Below are 18,365 nucleotides of genomic sequence, written 5' to 3' on the forward strand. Positions count from 1 at the left end.
TCTCTTTCCTATCTTTAATGGTCAAGCCACCAAATTTCCGATTGAAATCATTGTTTCTATATTCATACGTATTAAATAACTTACAATGTGTCAAATCCACACTGTAGTTTGCATATAAGGTGAGTACTGAGAAGCTACTCAAATGAGGACACATTGTGGTCGATGGCATTGTTTTTTTTTCCACAAAAAAAAAAATTATGCGCATAAACATTCAGGTACAAAATAAAGGTCACATACAGTACATAAGGACAAATGATCCAAATTTGACAGGCAACTGCGAAACAACTAAATAATGTGAATGCGATTCCACTTTATATTAGATACAAAACATTTAGTTTTCTCAGTAATTTATTCGTCTACTTTCTTTGCTTGTTTTAAAAATTGACAAAATTTGCTAAAATGTACCGATTTCTTTTTATCTCCTCCAGAAAATATGAAGTATTTTACGTACAAATAAACCACGTAACATTTTGGATTTTCTGTCGAACCAAGTATAAAAAAAAACTTTTTGTAGTTTCAGTTTTATTCTCTAACATGATATCTTGTATATGAGCAATAAACCTTTGGGTAGCGTCACATTCCCAAAACAGGTGTAAAATTCTTTCTGTGGAGATCGAACAAAACTTACAGATGTGTGTGTCGGATAGTCCCATGCAAAAAGTAATTTGTTAACACCAATATTTCTATGTAAAATGTTATACTGAAAATAACGAAGTCTTTGATTCAGAATATAAGGAACATTATATATTTTAGTCCAATCTAACTTTTGGTGAAAAATTTCCCATTTCCTTTCTGATTAAGGTGGTTGAAATATCCTATCACATAATATTGGATGTATATATCGACATATCTTAATTCGTTTAAACATTATTATATGTCGTATCTTCTTGTTGCGTCTTTATTTCATTATCATTTACTAATTTGCTGTCCACTCTAAGGGGATTGCATGAATAATTGAAAAATACTCTATGGCATTGCGGTTGTTGATTGTGTTATTACTGTTTTGAGAAGAAAAAAAGCGATACAATTTTGAGGTTTCGTCCACTGAAGCAACGTGCAGAGCATGATTGTGTCCGTTTGTGTTTTGATTTTTAGATATGGACTCTCCGAACATCTCTTGTCCCGCTGACATCACACAGTCAACAGACCCGGGACAGTTCAGCGCCAATGTCACGTGGTCAGATCCCTACGTAACCGATAACTCTGGGATCTTTACTATCACTTCTACTTCTTCGTCGGGAAGTATATTTCCAGCCGGGAATTTCACTGTATATTTTACGGCTGAAGATTCAAGCGGGAACGAAGCAACGTGCAATTTCACAGTTACAGTCGTCGGTAAACATATTATTCATTGTTGGTCATAACATTTTGACAAGCATTCAGTGAAATTGTCACAATTGTCATCTATAGCCCATCCATTTGACCTGCTGAAATTAATTCCTTCTTTTCTGCTTTAATGTAAATGAGTTGTAAACGTTTCTGCTATTATTCGAAAAATGATTTACTTTTTTAGCTGTCGTCCACTGAAGAAATTTTTGTTTGTTTGTGCTTTGATGTTTAGATATGGAGTCTCCGAACATCTCTTGTCCCGCCGACATCACACAGTCAACAGACTCGGGACAGTTCAGCGCCAATGTCACGTGGTCAGATCCATATGCAACCGATAACTCTGGGGTCTTTACTATCATGTCTACTTCCTCGTCGGGAAGTATTTTTCCAGCCGGGAATACCACAGTATCTATTACAGCTGAAGATTCGAGCGGGAACGAAGGAATGTGCAACTTTTCAATCACAGTCGTCGGTAAATGTTGACCATAGGATTATGGTTATTCATGTATTTGTTTTAACAGATTGAAATTTGTACTATTCAGCAAGGTCTGTAGTCATGATCTATTTCTTGCTGAGATTTGTATGTTTGATTCGAGCTAATATCATCATTGTATAGATTGAAGACTTTCTACCATGAAGTCGATTCCTCCGCGGTTACGGTGTTGTCATCATTGTATAGATTGAAGACTTTGTACCATGAAGTCGATTCCTCCGCGGTTACAACAATGCACACAATGTCTACCTATGTCTCTTTGTGCTCAGATATGGAGTCTCCGAACATCTCTTGCCCCGCCGACATCACGCAGTCCACAGACCCAGGACAGTTCAGTGCCAATGTCACGTGGTTAGATCCTAACGTAACCGATAACTCTGGGGTCCTTACTATCACCTCTACTGCTTCGTCGGGAAGTATCTTTCCAGCCGGGAATACCACTGTATATTTTACGGCTGAAGATTCAAGCGGGAACGCAGCAACGTGCAATTTCACAGTAACAATCTTCGGTAAATATTTCATTCATTATTGGTTGTGACATTTTACAAGCATACAATGTTATTCTCATCATTGTCATCTATATCCAATCCATTTTGACCTTTCTGCTCTAATGTAAATAAGTTGTTTAAACTATTGCTGTTATTAGAAAAATATATATATATATATTAGCTTTCGTCCACTGAAGCAATATGTGTTTGTTTCTTGTTTTGCTGTTTAGATATGGAATCTCCGAACATATCTTGTCCCGCTGACATCACACAGTCAACAGACCCAGGATTGTACAGTGCTAATGTGACGTGGTCAGATCCCTACGTAACCGACAACTCTGGGACCTTCATCATCACGTCTAATTTTTCGTCGGGAAGTATATTTCCAGCCGGGAATACTACAGTCTCTATCACAGCGAAAGATCCAAGCGGGAATGAAGCATCATGCAATTTTACTGTCACTATCGTCGGTAAGTCCCCCTATTCTAGAGAACAAAAAACATAGTAACGAGTATCTTAAAACAATTAGCAAAAATATTTTCTTCAAATACAGTCGTCGGTAAATATTTCATTCATTATTGGTCGTGACATTTTGGCAAGCTTTCAATTAAATTGTCACCATTGTCATCTATAGCCCATCCATTTGCAATAGAGAAGAAAAAACATAGTAACGAGTATGTAAAAACAATTAGCGAGATATTTTCTTCAAATACAGTATTATTGTTTTACGATAAGAATACTGATTTTTTTATGAAACTTTATGATTTTAAGATTTTTCTTGGTTGTTGTTTTCGTTTGTTATACGACTTTTCCCTAATCGCGGGGAAACAGTCATCGTACAGAGCTTCTCGATCTCTGAGTAGGTATACTTTAGAGGAGATTTGAACCAAAATGTTTGCGATTTGAGCGATAGGAGCAATATCGGTGCAGCACATCAGCGAAGTTTATGGAAGACCATACAATCTGTATGAAAAGTTATGGGTTGTTCAAGTTTTGTTGCCGCCTTCGCTGGAGGAGATGACTACTACAATCGTAATGTCAAGCACGGACAATGAAATCAAAATTTCCTTCTTTTTTTTTTTTTGGGGGGGGGGGGGGGGGGGGGGGGGAGAACATTCACTTGACTTGGTAATGACAACTGTTAAGCGCGTTGATATTTCCTCTGCTTTAACTCTTTATGTGCCACGTTCGCACGTCCGGCTCAGTCGACGGCGTGCCAACTTCGCATATTCTGCTCAACAAACAAAGCCGCCAAGACCGATCGATAAACCGCTAATTACTGCTAATCCCGCGGCACAATAAAAGCGTTTCTCATGCTTTTGTTCCTCTCATATACGACTTGCATTCTATGTGGTGGTCGACTATCAAGCGATGTTCCCAACTAGATTTGTTTGTGCATTCTAAGTTTCTGTCACGGTTTTATGCGCAAAAGTCATGCCTTAACAGTAATGTAGAAACTGGTCAATCAAAAGAAAAAGTGAAAATAGATTCGTCATACAATTTGTAACGTAACAAAGCTTGGCATTCCTCTTTGACTTTGCCTACTATTATACCCATCTTAACAGAAATTTGTAGAAGTTATATAAATCGGAAAAACAGAATTCTTTCTCAAAACATGACTACCTTCGTGTCTCAGAATAACGTGGCACACAAGGGGTTTCCACCATGGCACATAAAGAGTTAAATACTGTAAGAGGTAAGTTGAGTGATCTTCATTATGATAAAACACAAATTAGAATATACTAGATTTTCATTACGTTTTCGATTATATCATTGCATATGAATGACCGACTCAAAATGTTTGTTTGTTTGTATTTCATCCAGCGATGACGACATGGAAACTTTTAACATTCATAACTCTTCGACGAATTTTCCAATTACCTCTAACATATCTGATGTGTTCTTGTAGTATTACTGCATTCTCAAAATCCATTTATATGATTGGGTTTCATTCTCCTGAAATATTTATTTATTTGTTTTTACATTGTATACGTGTAATTTGATAAGTTGTTTGATGCATTACTCAGTATATTTTAAACATTTGTGGAAGCCCAAAACAGATGATTTCTGACTTTAATTAGTGCCTTCAGAAAGAACGAAAACATGTCGTTATCACTCTGGTAGCCCCGATAGTACATGTTTGTGTGCTTTTCGTGTGCTATTTCCTGTAAGGGACAATCATTACCTTCTGTACAAAACGAATCCCTTTCATCGTTAGACATGGAGCCGCCGGTTCTCAACTGCTCTGATGAAATAGTGGTGCCGACATTGCCAGGGATGAACTACGCGTTGGTTATTATTCCTCCGCCGTCAGTGACGGATAATTCATTGGAGGCGCCATTTACAGACAACAGTACGAACACGTTCCTTGTTGGTATTGGCACGTTTCAAGTTGGGATAACAGCAGAGGACGCATCGGGGAATGAGGCAACATGCTTTGTGACAATCGAGGTGCAAGGTAAGCTATGACTGTACTATATGGCCTCTTGTGTAGCATGTCAAACGAGAAAAGAAAACAGTGAAACTACTAGATGTACTAGTATTAATTTTGTAGGGAATGTCTTTTGCGATATGTCGTGTTGCTGTGTGTATTGACTGTTGACAGACTTCTGATATCAATGTTATATTATTGCGCAATAATGAAATGGAATGGATACCAAAGCGTCACTACACATTCTTACGGCCTCCCTGATAATACACACTTTTGACGCTGAAAGTTCGTACATCGTAACAAAGCGAATAAAGCACACAGAAAAAAAAAACACGATAGGTGATACGTACACTATAAACTATATTATTCATCTTGTTATTATAGACCGTGAATCTCCTAACATCACCTGTCCCGGTGACATTACAAGGCAACAACGGCCAAACTCTGCGTTTGTGAACGTCACGTGGTCAGATCCAGTGGTGGTAGATAACTCGGGCTTCTATTCACAGCCTGTGTTTGAACCGGAGTCAGGCTCGCTGTTCGGTGTCGGCAACACTACGGTCAATGTATCTTCACAGGATGCGAGTGGAAATGTTGGTAGCTGCCAGTTCGTCGTCACTGTACTTGGTAAGATATACAATAGCCTTCTCGAATTCCTATTTCTCCATGAATCTCCATTTTTCTTTGGTCTTTCTGAAGATTGGACCTGATTGACTTGCTTGAAAATGCAACAATTAATCCTATCATGTAAATTCCTTGAACACATGTTGATTGAGTGTGGAAGTGTTTCTTGGAGCACATCCCTTATAACAAAGCGACATTGACGCAAGTTAATTCTTCATGTTCTATCCCTGGTAATGACCTTAGTACAGTATAATTATCGTACCGTTTTATAGTAGACACACAATTAATGATATTAATGTTATTACCTGACGTTAAAGTTATAATACATTGTGATCATAATAAAAAAGTAAGTTTTTCCTTCATACCAAGATGATAAGTCAACTTTGGTAAAATGGGTAACATATTGTATTTAATGTTTTAATAAAGTGATTACCGATTTGTCCTTGGATTGAGTGAGAATCGTTAAACAAAATTTCAGATGAGAAAAGAATAAAATGACTCTTTTCCGTTGACTCACCAGATCTTGACGAATGTGCGAATGCTTCTTATAATTGCCATGAAAACGCGCAGTGCATCAATAGTAAAGGGAATTTCACCTGCGAGTGTAACACCGGATTCGAGGACTTCAACCCGTCGTACCCTGGAAGACTCTGCGAAGGTAAAAACAGCAGAACAAGAAAGTGTAGTATCTCTATAATGATTTCATAGATTCCCTTCGCACCTCATGTTACCGTTTGCACATTCTGATCAAATTATCTCTTGCAGCACGAATGAAATTTCAGCCGCAATGATCAAATGAATCATGCACTCCTCGTTGTCGTTCACACGGTAGCTTCTTTGGAATATTAATCTGGGAACCACGTTTTTCAAGAATCCTACTGAAAAGTTAGACTGTATAGTATAAACCACTATAAATTGAAAGAATGTGGATATATCCTCTATTGTCATTATTACATAGGATATCATGAAGATTTGTAAAACAAACCCCAATGTCAGACACAGATCATTTTGATATTTCTTGAGAACCAGTAGACTGATATGACAATCATCTCCTCACAGACGTGACACTTCCAAACATCACTGGATGTCCAGATTCGCAGTCGGTGCCAACACTTCCTGGATTGCCTTACGTGGTTGTTTCCTGGATTGAACCGAACGCATCAGATTCATCTGGCTATGTGTCTCTTGTGTTCAATGGACCGGGCAGAAATGGTGGTGCCTACAACATTGGGGAATACAACGTCACGTACACCGCGATGGACGGGGCAGGGAATGCTGCCACTTGCCAGTTTGTAATCAACGTGTTAGGTGAGTTGAGACGGCGGTAACGTAACAGTCACGTGACTTTCCTACTCTCAAAGTTCTTGAACTTGATGTCCTGATATTCACATGGAGGAGCTGCATTCAAGTATTGAAAAGATGAGAATTACTAAAAGACTGCTGAGTGTCATTGTAGGCTTTTGATTGCGTCGATATTGAAATAAATGATTGAAATATATGTGTTATGTACAATGTATACAAGATAAGATATTAAGATGTCCATATAGTTGAAGTACTGTATAGGCTTATGTATAAATGGATGGATAATGTATACACAAAACAGTATCAAAAATAATGATTTTATGATAAGATTTATGATAGGTTGATGTGGTACCACGTAACATTTATCGATTTCTCTGCAGTTCACTGCGGTAAACTCTACATTTTTATTCTTGCACGGGATTAATGTTATGAGTACACTTTTTATCATAAAAATAGTATATGTTCTTCATGCACAAAAAATACACTGCACCCGAAATGCATAATACGCCCTCGTGCAATTATATGTGTTTAACCCCCTCCTTCGATCCCCGTAAAATGAAACTGCACTTGAGAGGTAATTAAGCATTTGTCGTGCGTCCGTCGCGTATTTCCCTTCATTCATTCGATATTGCATGTTTAATCACAGTTAGTCTGTTAGATTTTTTTCTGTCCCTGCTTTTGAATTCGTTGTTTAGATGTTGAGGCCCCGAACATTACCTGTCCCCCTGACGTCACACAGTCCACTGACCCCGGCCTCTATACTGCTATTGTTTCGTGGTCACAACCCTACATTGTTGACAACTCGGGGAATTTCACTGTAACTGCGACACATTCGTCGGGCGATGAATTTTCGGCGGGAAATACACCTGTGACAATTACTGCTGAGGATGAAAGTGGGAACAAAGCAGCCTGTAATGTTACCATCATTGTTATAGGTGAATATACCTCTTTCCTTGAATGTCATTTTCTATAGCAGAAGATTCAACTAGAAGCTATCCAGGGTCGATGAATCTAATCTGATATAAGATGAGCAGTTTTTAACCGTTCATTGTGGATTTAATTGCCATGTCTCTGTTTAACATATGAGAAGTAAATGCGTGGATGGATAGATTAATCATTTGCTGATTAGAAACCTGTAGTTAGTAATAAAAATACCAAAGTAAATTAATAGATTCATTAGGTTAATAAATTGATACAAATTATGTTTGTTACTATACAGAATAATCACATGAGACGAAGGAGACATCACAGGTGCCTGCGCGTTGTGGTTGAATGCTTCAAAATGATGCTTTCTTTATTATCTTTATTTAAGATAGCACGATGTATCTAAGCGTATAGGGCAATTGTGAAGAATACAGATTTAAAGCATCCATTAAAAAAATGAAATGCGACGAAACATTTATGCCGCTAATACTACTAACACTAGCTAGGTAGCAGCATAATGCTATGGTGGTATATCTTCTTTCTACATATGGGAATGTATTTGATTTCAGATCGAGAGTCCCCCAACATCACCTGTCCAGAGGATATCCGAGATGTGCAGGAACCCGGTTCCTACACGGTCAATGTCAGCTGGCCCGCTCCACTGGTTGCAGACAACTCGGGTAGTTTCACACCGCCACGGTCAGAGCCTGAGTCGGGTTCACTCTTTGCCATTGGACAAACAACGGTCGTCATAACATCAAGCGACCAGAATGGAAATATTGGGCGTTGCCAATTTACAGTCACTATAGACGGTGAGACAAAAATTGGCCAATTCTGATGAGCATGTATTGTTAACCATTAATTGCTGTATGAGGATAACTTCTCTAGTGAAATCAATGTTCCCAAGAGAATTTTTCATTTGTTATCATAATATCCAATATTTGCCAAGTACCTGTTTTTACACGTGAATCAAGAGGGCCTTATAGTGGAAAAGCATTTTGGTTTCGAATCCTGAAGCCCTGTTTAAGGATTCACAGCATCATCCACTACACCAGAGCTAAAGTGGATACCTACCACATATATTTCCTTCAATCTTTTTTGTTGCGGTACTTTCAACGTGTCTGTTGCACTACTAGTGGTATGGATACGAAAGTTTATACATCTATATATACGAAATACATCAGAGTTGTTGGTCTTTGTTTTTGATATAGATTTTAACGAATGTTCGAATGCATCTCACGACTGCCATGAGAATGCAAGGTGTATCAACGCCCAGGGAAATTTTACCTGCGAGTGCAATGATGGATATACAGACCTTCGTCCATCTCTTCCGGGAAGACTCTGTGAGGGTGAGTTTCGCTTGCACTTAGGCCTACTCATTGTACTCTCATTCACAAAATGTGTTTCTCAGTGCTGGGGGTATAGGGAAATATCGTGTTCAATTCCTACGTGTGTTATACATTGTCATGCAATGTATATTATGAATATACAATCACACATACACAATTACACACATATGGGACTATCTATTCAGCAGATATTACTTCATCGTCGTCTTTCCAACTTTAAGTAAAAATTTTAGTGTTTGATTTTTTTTTGAGTGCTTAAATTATGATATAGTAGTATTACTACGACGAAACTAATTCCCCACTTATGGTCGTATCACGAGAATTGCACATCGCTGAAGCACGTATACTTAAAAGCCAATTCGTTCCCAACTGAGGGTTGCTTTCCATCCACATGGCCTGTAAGCCATCAGTTTTTGAAAATAGTATTTCCATGGTTTGGTGATGTTTTTCTTTATAATTATGATGACACTTTTGTTGTTGTTGTTGCCAGAGTATCATACGGTTGAGTTAAATCTTATATTCATAACAAGCCCTAGTTTTGTCATTGTTTCTTTGAGTTACAGAAATATTGTCAAAAGCCTCTAAATAGCTGAATTTATATCCCGTCTTTGAATTGGAATCGGATCAGTAGATAAAAGTTCTTTGTATCTGTCATGACAGGCGGATACATTGTGAGGTTTTGAATTGACAACAAGATGATAATGATATGTAGAAAAATTTACCAGGATTGAATGGGTTGAATATATGCCACAAAAACTCGGAGCACTCGCGGGAATACGTCCGAGATATTGTCAAATAGAATGACAAGAGGAATGTAGAAGAAAGAAAAGAGAAAATACTGAAGTTAGTCGTATCTTACTGAACATAGATGTGGATCCTCCGACCATTAGCGGATGTCCAGCCTCTCAGTCAAAACCAACACTTCCGGAATTGCCGTACGCTTTATTTTCTTGGATTGAACCAAACGCATCCGATACATCGATGGAAGTGACATTAGCATTCAATGGACCGGGTGAAAATGGGGGCCGCTATAACATCAGTGATTACAACGTGACTTACACTGCCATAGACTCGGCTGGTAACACGGCAGTTTGCTTATTTGAGATCAGCGTCAGAGGTGAGTTTGAAAGTGATTTCTCCTTCCTCCAGTGCTTCTTCCCTTTACAAATTCTGGCCTCCTCAATAGTGTTGAATACGCCAGTGAAAGTTTGCAATCATAAGAGATATCCACTATCGATCTCCAGCAGTTTCGAAGTGAGGTAAACAAGGTTTTGGCGGTGGTATCCATATTTTCTTTATTGTCAAAATAAGGTGATTGGTACAAAGTGCAAGAAGAATCTTTGCACATACGGCAGTACCGGAGTATTGGATTGCCTGTGTTGTAGCCTATTGACATGATATTGTATTTTTTCTTTAATGTGTGATGTTTTAACAAACAGATGAAGAGTTCCCGAACATCACCTGCCCCGAAGACATCACACAGTCAACAGACGCGGGTCTTTACAGTGCAGATGTTTCTTGGCCAGACACCCAAATCATTGACAACTCTGGGTCCGTCTCCATCCAGGCAAATTACACATCTGGAGACATGTTTCCTGTCGGGAACACGACAGTTGTAATCGCTGTAGAAGACGAGAGCGGAAATGAAGTGATATGCATATTTGTAATCACTATAACAGGTGACAAGTTCAAACTCTTCATCACCCTTTAGCATCTGACATGGTAGTGTAGTTGTGTTCTTTTAGCAATTGCATCCACTCCGGTGATATTGGCCAAAAGAGGAACCAATTATAAACATGATAAAGACTACGTATTCTGAAGATATTGTTATTTTGTAGTGGTCAGTGTTCTAAGAAGAATGACTTTTGCTGAACAGTTAATATCTATTCAATTTATCATCATTTTAAGGCTCGTTTTTCCTCGTTATTTAGGTTGGACATTTAATTGCTTAGGTTAACTTTGTCCAGGCTGTCCAATCTGTGATGTTCACTTGTATGTGTTAAATTGAGACTAAAATAATCTCTTCAAGATTCTCTTCTCAAACTTTGCGGGATTGGTCCGGTTGACTTTAATCAAACACTGTGACGTATGAAGTCGTTTGTATCAGCGGTAGATTTAAATCAGGTAACAAACATTCCGATGACAGGAGTTTACGTTCTTGGCGCCAATACAATATCACCACATTCATGACATTGCCTACGAAGACTGGGAAAGGAAGAGAGTGCAGTAGGATGAGGGATGTCTGTTTCCCTCCTGGAATCCCTAGTTCGGATAGTTTAAAATTCTTGTGGCTAACGTCTTCCCATCGTAACATTTAGTATTTACTCGAAACTAGCAAGTCGTCTGTTACTCGTCGCAGACTGGTGGCATTCCTGCCGAGTGCTCTTCTTAACATGGAAAGAACCAGTAGTAATGAATCCATAGTCGCGCTGCCCGCATAAGTTTGATGAGGAAAATGATTTGTTTCGCTGGTTATGTGTCTTGATAGAAAACAAGAGGTGTTACTTGTTACTTGTTGCAGTAATCCCAATCGCAGCTCCGAGGAAGCTACGTCGGGATGCAAATCGTGTCGTCTGCGGTATTATCAATAATGATCAAAGCAATTTGCCTCGTCTAAATGACTGTTTTTAATGTTCTTTAAGATCGCGAATCTCCCAACATCACGTGTCCAGAGGACATCGTCAAATTACAGGACCCAAATTCTGCCACTGTCAACGTCTCCTGGTCAACCCCTTCAGTGGCAGATAACTCGGGAAATTTCACGCCTCCTGTTTCCAGTCCTGAATCAGGATCAGTCTTTGGCCTTGGGGAAACTACAGTGAATGTCACATCGTACGATGGAAATGGAAATGTCGGGATTTGCCAATTTACAGTCATTGTAACAGGTAAGAGTTCACATTCTCTTCAGCGTTGAAAAAAAAATATCTGGTGTTAAATCGAGAAAATGGTCTGAATGGACGCCCTCATGCTCATGGAACTGGCCTCCGTTTGGCAATCATTCAAGGTGAATTGAAGTGACTTATAGGGAAAATATTTTCGCCTTTTAATTGCGCTGATATCATTTCAATTCAGCCGGTAATTAAAGCCCTGAAAGCCCGCAAGAAACTGAGAACAGGGCAAACGGAATCACTCTCAAAATCACTCCTCATTAGTGCGCTCCCCCTCTTAACAACATTGATTCATTAGATCAAAACGTCTAAATTATGTGGCTTTCAAATCTGATAAAGTGTAACATACACTTGTGGGTGGCATTTTCAAGGAAGCCTTTGTTTTGAACGGACCTCAAACAAGCAACAGCACACGAACATGCGTCGTATGCCTCGACTGGATATTTCTTTTAAAATATCTTTGGGAAAGCATCGAAAAATGGTTCTGCACGCCTCACGATACAGTATATTCCTTAATCTTGTAGAAAAGTTCCATAGTTTGTGCGCATTTTTTTCTCTCTCGTTCTTCATTTCTCTCTGGACCTTTGGAGACTGGCTGTCTTACTCATAGACACAATTAAAATAGAACTATCCGCTGATTACTATTTTTTTTACTTATTTCGTCAAAAAGCAAAACGTTTGTCAAGTTCCTATATACCTCTGTGCCTTTTATTCTCAAAACTTTCTACCATACCATGATCTAACTATCTTTTTTTCGCCTCGTAAGAAATTAACGAGAGTTTCAAATTACATTTAACTTCTGCCAAGAAAATCTTAATACCCAATACACTTCAGGAAAAATGCGTAACCGTAAGAATCTTTTCTGGCTCCTATATTCAAGATATTCAACAAAAAAGTACTTATCCGTCTCAAACACACAGATGTGACGGCCCCTACTTTCAGAGACTGTCCAGCTGATCAATCCGTATCTACACTGGAGGGGTTGCCATACGCAAACGTGTCCTGGAAAGAACCCGTCGTGATTGATATATCGGGAACAATGTCTTTGATATTCAACGGCCCTGGTACAAATGGCGGTCCGTACGATATTGGTGAATACAATGTGACGTACACAGCTTCAGACGAGGCCGGAAACACTGCATATTGCTCATTCATCATCACTGTCATTGGTGAGTTTTAATAGTCAGGATTCTGGATATTTCTATCGTTCATAACACACACCATGAAATTATGCGCGAGACTATACTGGTGAAGTGGCGTCACCATCCGTAGCACACTACTTCGTACCCACGAAAGTGAGTTTGCTGCTTGTATTAAAAGCTTATTGTCAACTTACGCAAACATGGTGATATTTCGTTGAAATAGAACTTAACAAGAATTGTGTAATCCTATTGCAAAGAGGAGAACAGTACATTCAGGTTCATGATTTTGTTGAATGCATATTCATGACAATGCCGACGTAATTGATAAATTAATCGACATCGTAAAGTAGTGCTCAAGGAAAAATAAAAGTGTTATTCAAATTCAAGGAACCACTTCCACTTTATTTTAAATTGGGAGTTGCCAGATTCGCCCCCATCGAAGAGCTGGGGGGGGGGGGGGGGCTCCTTGACTCCATCGAGAAACACTTTTCCTGACGAGGTCCCTGTTTATGTATGATTTTCTCTCGAAAAAAAAAAACTGCCAGCAAGTGTTCGCAGGCCCCATGTTCCATACAAAAGCAAGTCTTGTTAACACGTCTCTAAGTATAATGTATGTACAACCTTATACATCTATAATTTCCATGTATGTCTTGTCATACATGGCTGTATCTTTTATATCAATACTTCTAAAAAATGTTTGAAATCTTAAAGTTACAAGGCCTATTACCATTACTCTGTTTATAGTTGTTTTATGTATAACTGTTTGTTCGTCTGTCTCTTAGTGGGCTGCCAAACTTTTTTGTGACGAACTTTTTGTGCGGTTTTTTTTTGCTGTTTTCAATTCAATTTTTACATGGGACTTCTAATAAAAGAGGGGCCCACACTCTACGAGCTCTGTCTTTTTAGTAGGTCCCTCCGTTTTTTTCACACAGTGCATAATTATATTGAAAACTATTTCACTTTCGTTATCTTAGCAACTATTGCAATGTATCGCTACTGTTATTTTTTTTTGCTATTATTGTTGTTTTCTCTGTACAATTGTATGCATTGATTTTGTCACCTAAGAAAGTGAGATTTATGTTTGTGTTATATATTGTGGTTTAAGTATTAAGTATTAAGTTCTGCTTGACAGTTCATAACAATCAAGACAACCTTAACACAGAAGGGAGTTTCACTTTCAGTCTATACCTGCAGGCCCCATGTACACAAACAAACATCTTTGAGCAGGCACTCTCCTAAAAAAAAAAGACAAGAAAATGCAATGATTTAGATGTGCTCAATGCCCTGAATGATGATTCCGTCTCAGATTACGAATTGCCCAACGTGACTTGTCCGGATGACATCGAGCTGGAGCTAAATCCCGAAACTGCAGCAGCGAACGTGAGCTGGTCTCAACCGACGGTAACTGATAATTCGGGTTTCTTTTCGTTGGCGCCATCTCAGCCGCCACCGGGATCTCTGTTTCAAGTTGGTACAACGACGGTGAACGTGACAGCAAGCGATCCCAGTGGAAACATCGGATATTGCCTTTTTCTCGTAAACTTAATAGGTAAGCTTGGAGGAGGAAATGGGTATGTGAATTGAAACACATTTCAGTTCGGAAATCCATTTGTATGATGAAGAGAACACAGTTTTATGAGAGTCTCAGTGTAGTATTAGATTGACAGCGGTGTAATTTTCAGAGTCACGGGTTGATTACTTTCCTAGTCCTTGAAAAATTAAAGAAATGAGATACGAAAAAGTCATTTAAAAGACCGTTCATTTTTTCTTATCAAGGCATGAATAAAAAGAAACAATTAAAAAAAGAGTCATTTTGCTGCTTTAAAACTAACAGTTTTATAGAAGAAAAATTACCATTATGTCTCAAAATAAAAGAAGCATAACAATTTAATCCTTCTAACAACAAGATACTAAAATCATAAAATCACTTAACATCTCATAGTATAAATGCTTGTCTTTGCCATTATATTAAATTCCAAAGATTATGACGAGTGCTCAAATGATGTTGACAACTGCCACGATAATGCTACGTGTGTGAACACCAAGGGTACTTTCACCTGTCAGTGCCGTGAGGGATATCTCGATCTGGATTCACGAAACCCGGGAAGATCCTGCCAAGGTAAAATTATATTTCATCTTTTCGAGGAACCAAAACTTTGGCATCTGGTAAATTTGGCATTTTAGCAATGTTTGCTTCAGTGAAAACCAATATCGAGGAAGTCCCTCGTATTCATTATTTTTCACTTTATGATCCTGATGAATAACCAGTCGTGTTCGATTTGTGGTCCATATCAAGGCCGAAATGTCAAATTTGAATTTTGAAATTGTCCAATTATCGATATATCCCCCCCAAAAATAAACAATTTTTCTGGATATCCGTTAATTTCACAATGTTTTTATGGCCCGAACCTATAGGGAAGCCCCTCTCCTTTTGTTCCTCCTGTTCCTTGTGCGATTACCGGTACATGTATTGTATTTAGTATGTTAGAATGTATTGTGACAATTTTTACAATTTGCGTGTAAAATCATACCTTTGCCATTAATCGTTACAACCCTATAGAAGTAAACCAATATCGACAACCATGCATGAATCCTTCTTTATTTATTTTTTATTCCTCTTCTTTTTTACATTTGCTCCGATTACCAGATATTGACGAATGTGCTTCGGTCTCTGATTGTCATGCCAACGCTACTTGCACTAACACAGACGGCAATTTTACTTGTGAGTGCAATGGAGGTTTTGATGACCAGAATATCGCCTATCCAGGCAGAAGTTGTGAAGGTGAGTATTTCACAGTATCCACTTTCTCCAAAACTTATTTTCGGTTCTTCTCACAGCTTTTTGAATAATAAAAAAATAATATATCTTTCCATGAATATGCTGCGATGAACTATCCTCTTGTCTATTTGATAAATGCTTTAATATTCCTCTCTATCTATCACAGAGGTATTTTCTCACGCGATATGCACTGCAGGGCCGATTCAACAATCAACCAGTTTGTGTGAACTAAATGTTGGATCCTATATAGACGGAAACGAGCTGATAGCAGTGTATCCTGTCAGTATTGTTGGTATCATTCCGTAGGGCTTCAGTCTTTTATATCCTCCAAGCAGTAAACAAAAAGAATCAACAGTAATTTGAGATCACGTTATCGTTTCACCTCATACAGACGTAACGCCTCCGCAGATAAATGACTGTCCGGACTCTCAATCATTGCCAACACTTCCCGGACGAGCCTACACATATGTTACGTGGGTAGAACCAATGGCGTCAGATACGTCATCCGTTGTTTCTCTTGCTTTCAACGGGCCTGGTACGAACGGTGGTAACTTCAGCCTTGGTGTATATACAGTGACATACACAGCAACGGATGGCGCCGGCAACTTGGCGAATTGTTCGTTTTCAATAAATGTTACAGGTTTGTGGACATCGGGATAATTTTATCAGTAATTTGAAGTTTGATTGGTTTCGTTCGTTTCGTTTCGTCGCCCCAAACATGAGTCTCATTTCCCTGTTTTATCTTGTTTTATTGTCAAATTCAGATGGTTCACATTAGTCAACGCAGCTAAATTTCGATCATGCGATCGGGCTTGAAAAACACTAAATACCAATAATCCCCAGACGTATACACATAGTGTAATGCACTGATGGATCAAGCCTGAAAAAATAATTGCCAAAGTGATCAAGTATCTACAGACAAATCGACGGGAACAAAAACCACATTCAAGAAACTAAATGGGCTAAGGGCTTTTTTTTCCTCCTCCACTGTGATTACAAACACTCCTTATCTAGTCTCACAGTAGTAATGACAGAGTAACCGAGAAATATCTCACCAAGTTTAAGCACTGTCTTTTTCAGTTGGTCCTGTCATTGTATAATCAGATTCTTGTACTTACACCCAGATGAAGATTGGCAAAGAACGGGAAAACTCCCATTCATGTTTAATACACACGATCAAGGGACCCCCTATTTTATTTGGACTTCGGACCCTGAATCAATGATCCTCTGTCCTCCATTAATGTTGATGGAATACAGTAGTATGCAAATGAAAATATTTTAATTGTCCCTCACAGATAGTGAATCTCCGAACATCACGTGTCCAGGCGACATTGAAGTCGCACAAGATCAAGGCTCAAAGACAGCCAATGTCAGCTGGGCAACTCCGGTGGTGGTAGATAACTCCGGATTCTTCACAGAGCCGATATCTAGTCCAGAATCAGGAGCGCTGTTTGATCTAGGAAACACGACAGTTACAGTAACATCCAGGGATGAAAGTGGCAATGTTGGAAGTTGTCAATTCACCGTGACCGTTATTGGTAAGAACAAGGCGCAGTCTATTTTCTGATGCTCATCTATTCTGTCGATGGAATAAGGTTGTACCACCTCGAGGTAGAATAAACTGCATGCTCGTATCGTTGTGTTTTTTATGTAGCCGCGATCACACTGGCAAAACACATCGAAGTTTAAGTTTGCAAAGTTTCAAGGGATGGGTATAGTATTGGTTGAAGTGAGAATTCAGCTTTTAAGTTTTTGCGAGATACTTATAGAAAACACCCTATGAAATGTTAAAAAGCATACAATTCTTTTTTTTTTCAAATGATAGAATTTATTGAAGATTTCTCGAAACAACATAAATTATACAGAGGATGGATGAAATACATAATTCTTACTTCAGCACAATATAAATCCATTTCTTTGGTACAGACAATTCAAACAAATATCTGTGTTTTTTCATTTTCTTTCAAATATTCAAGTAACTCCTTACTAGCAAAAGTACGATGAATGGATATACTATAATTATAATGTTTTCTATCATCAATGCACAATACCTACACTCATTATGAATGCTATATTATTATCCGATGGATATCATGCCGAAGACTATTTATAATATATTTATTTCTATCATGCGTGCAAGGGTACACAATGATGCAGACAAATGGCTACACCCAACCAAAAGTGGTTTGTCAGGGACTTACGAAAGCAGCTGATTATGACCAGCCCGACAAAAAGAATTGTATGCTTTTGTCGGGCTTGTCATAATCAGCTGCTTTCAAAAACAAAAACGTACAATTCTAAAAGAAATTCAAAGTTTATTTGATAAAAATCGGTTTTGAAATGGCCGATATATGAAAAGAAGAAATGTTTCAGAAGCAATCCTTTGAAAAGATGAGTCGAAAAATTCATTTACATTATTTCATTATTGTATTTCTCACTGGAGTAGTGTCTAAGTGGGTATATAAAACGTACTGTCACAATGTAACCTATTCTTTATCGTTTGTCGTTTCAGATGTGGTACCCCCCGTAATCACTGACTGCCCAAATTCTCAGTCATTGTCGACTATGCCCGGGTTACCTCATTCCAGAGTCTCGTGGACTGAGCCTCTCGCTACA

General features: G+C 38.5%; 1 protein-coding gene across 1 annotated transcript; it reads left to right on the forward strand.

Moving 5' to 3' along the window:
* Positions 1-4,530: 4,530 nt before the first annotated feature.
* Positions 4,531-18,352, forward strand: LOC139741287 (hyalin-like). The gene is made up of 14 exons (XM_071651876.1): positions 4,531-4,768; positions 5,126-5,368; positions 5,886-6,023; positions 6,425-6,673; positions 7,363-7,560; positions 8,161-8,242; positions 9,831-10,057; positions 10,380-10,588; positions 12,808-12,997; positions 14,277-14,519; positions 14,952-15,089; positions 15,618-15,752; positions 17,045-17,287; positions 18,303-18,352. The coding sequence occupies exons 1-14, from the start codon at positions 4,531-4,533 to the stop codon at positions 18,350-18,352; spliced, it is 2,583 nt and encodes an 860-aa protein (XP_071507977.1).
* Positions 18,353-18,365: the final 13 nt, after the last annotated feature.

Source organism: Diadema antillarum, unplaced genomic scaffold, assembly GCF_040938485.1.
Source record: "Diadema antillarum isolate AM-2024a unplaced genomic scaffold, OU_Dant_1.0 seq00000915_RagTag, whole genome shotgun sequence".
Taxonomy (NCBI): domain Eukaryota; kingdom Metazoa; phylum Echinodermata; class Echinoidea; order Diadematoida; family Diadematidae; genus Diadema; species Diadema antillarum.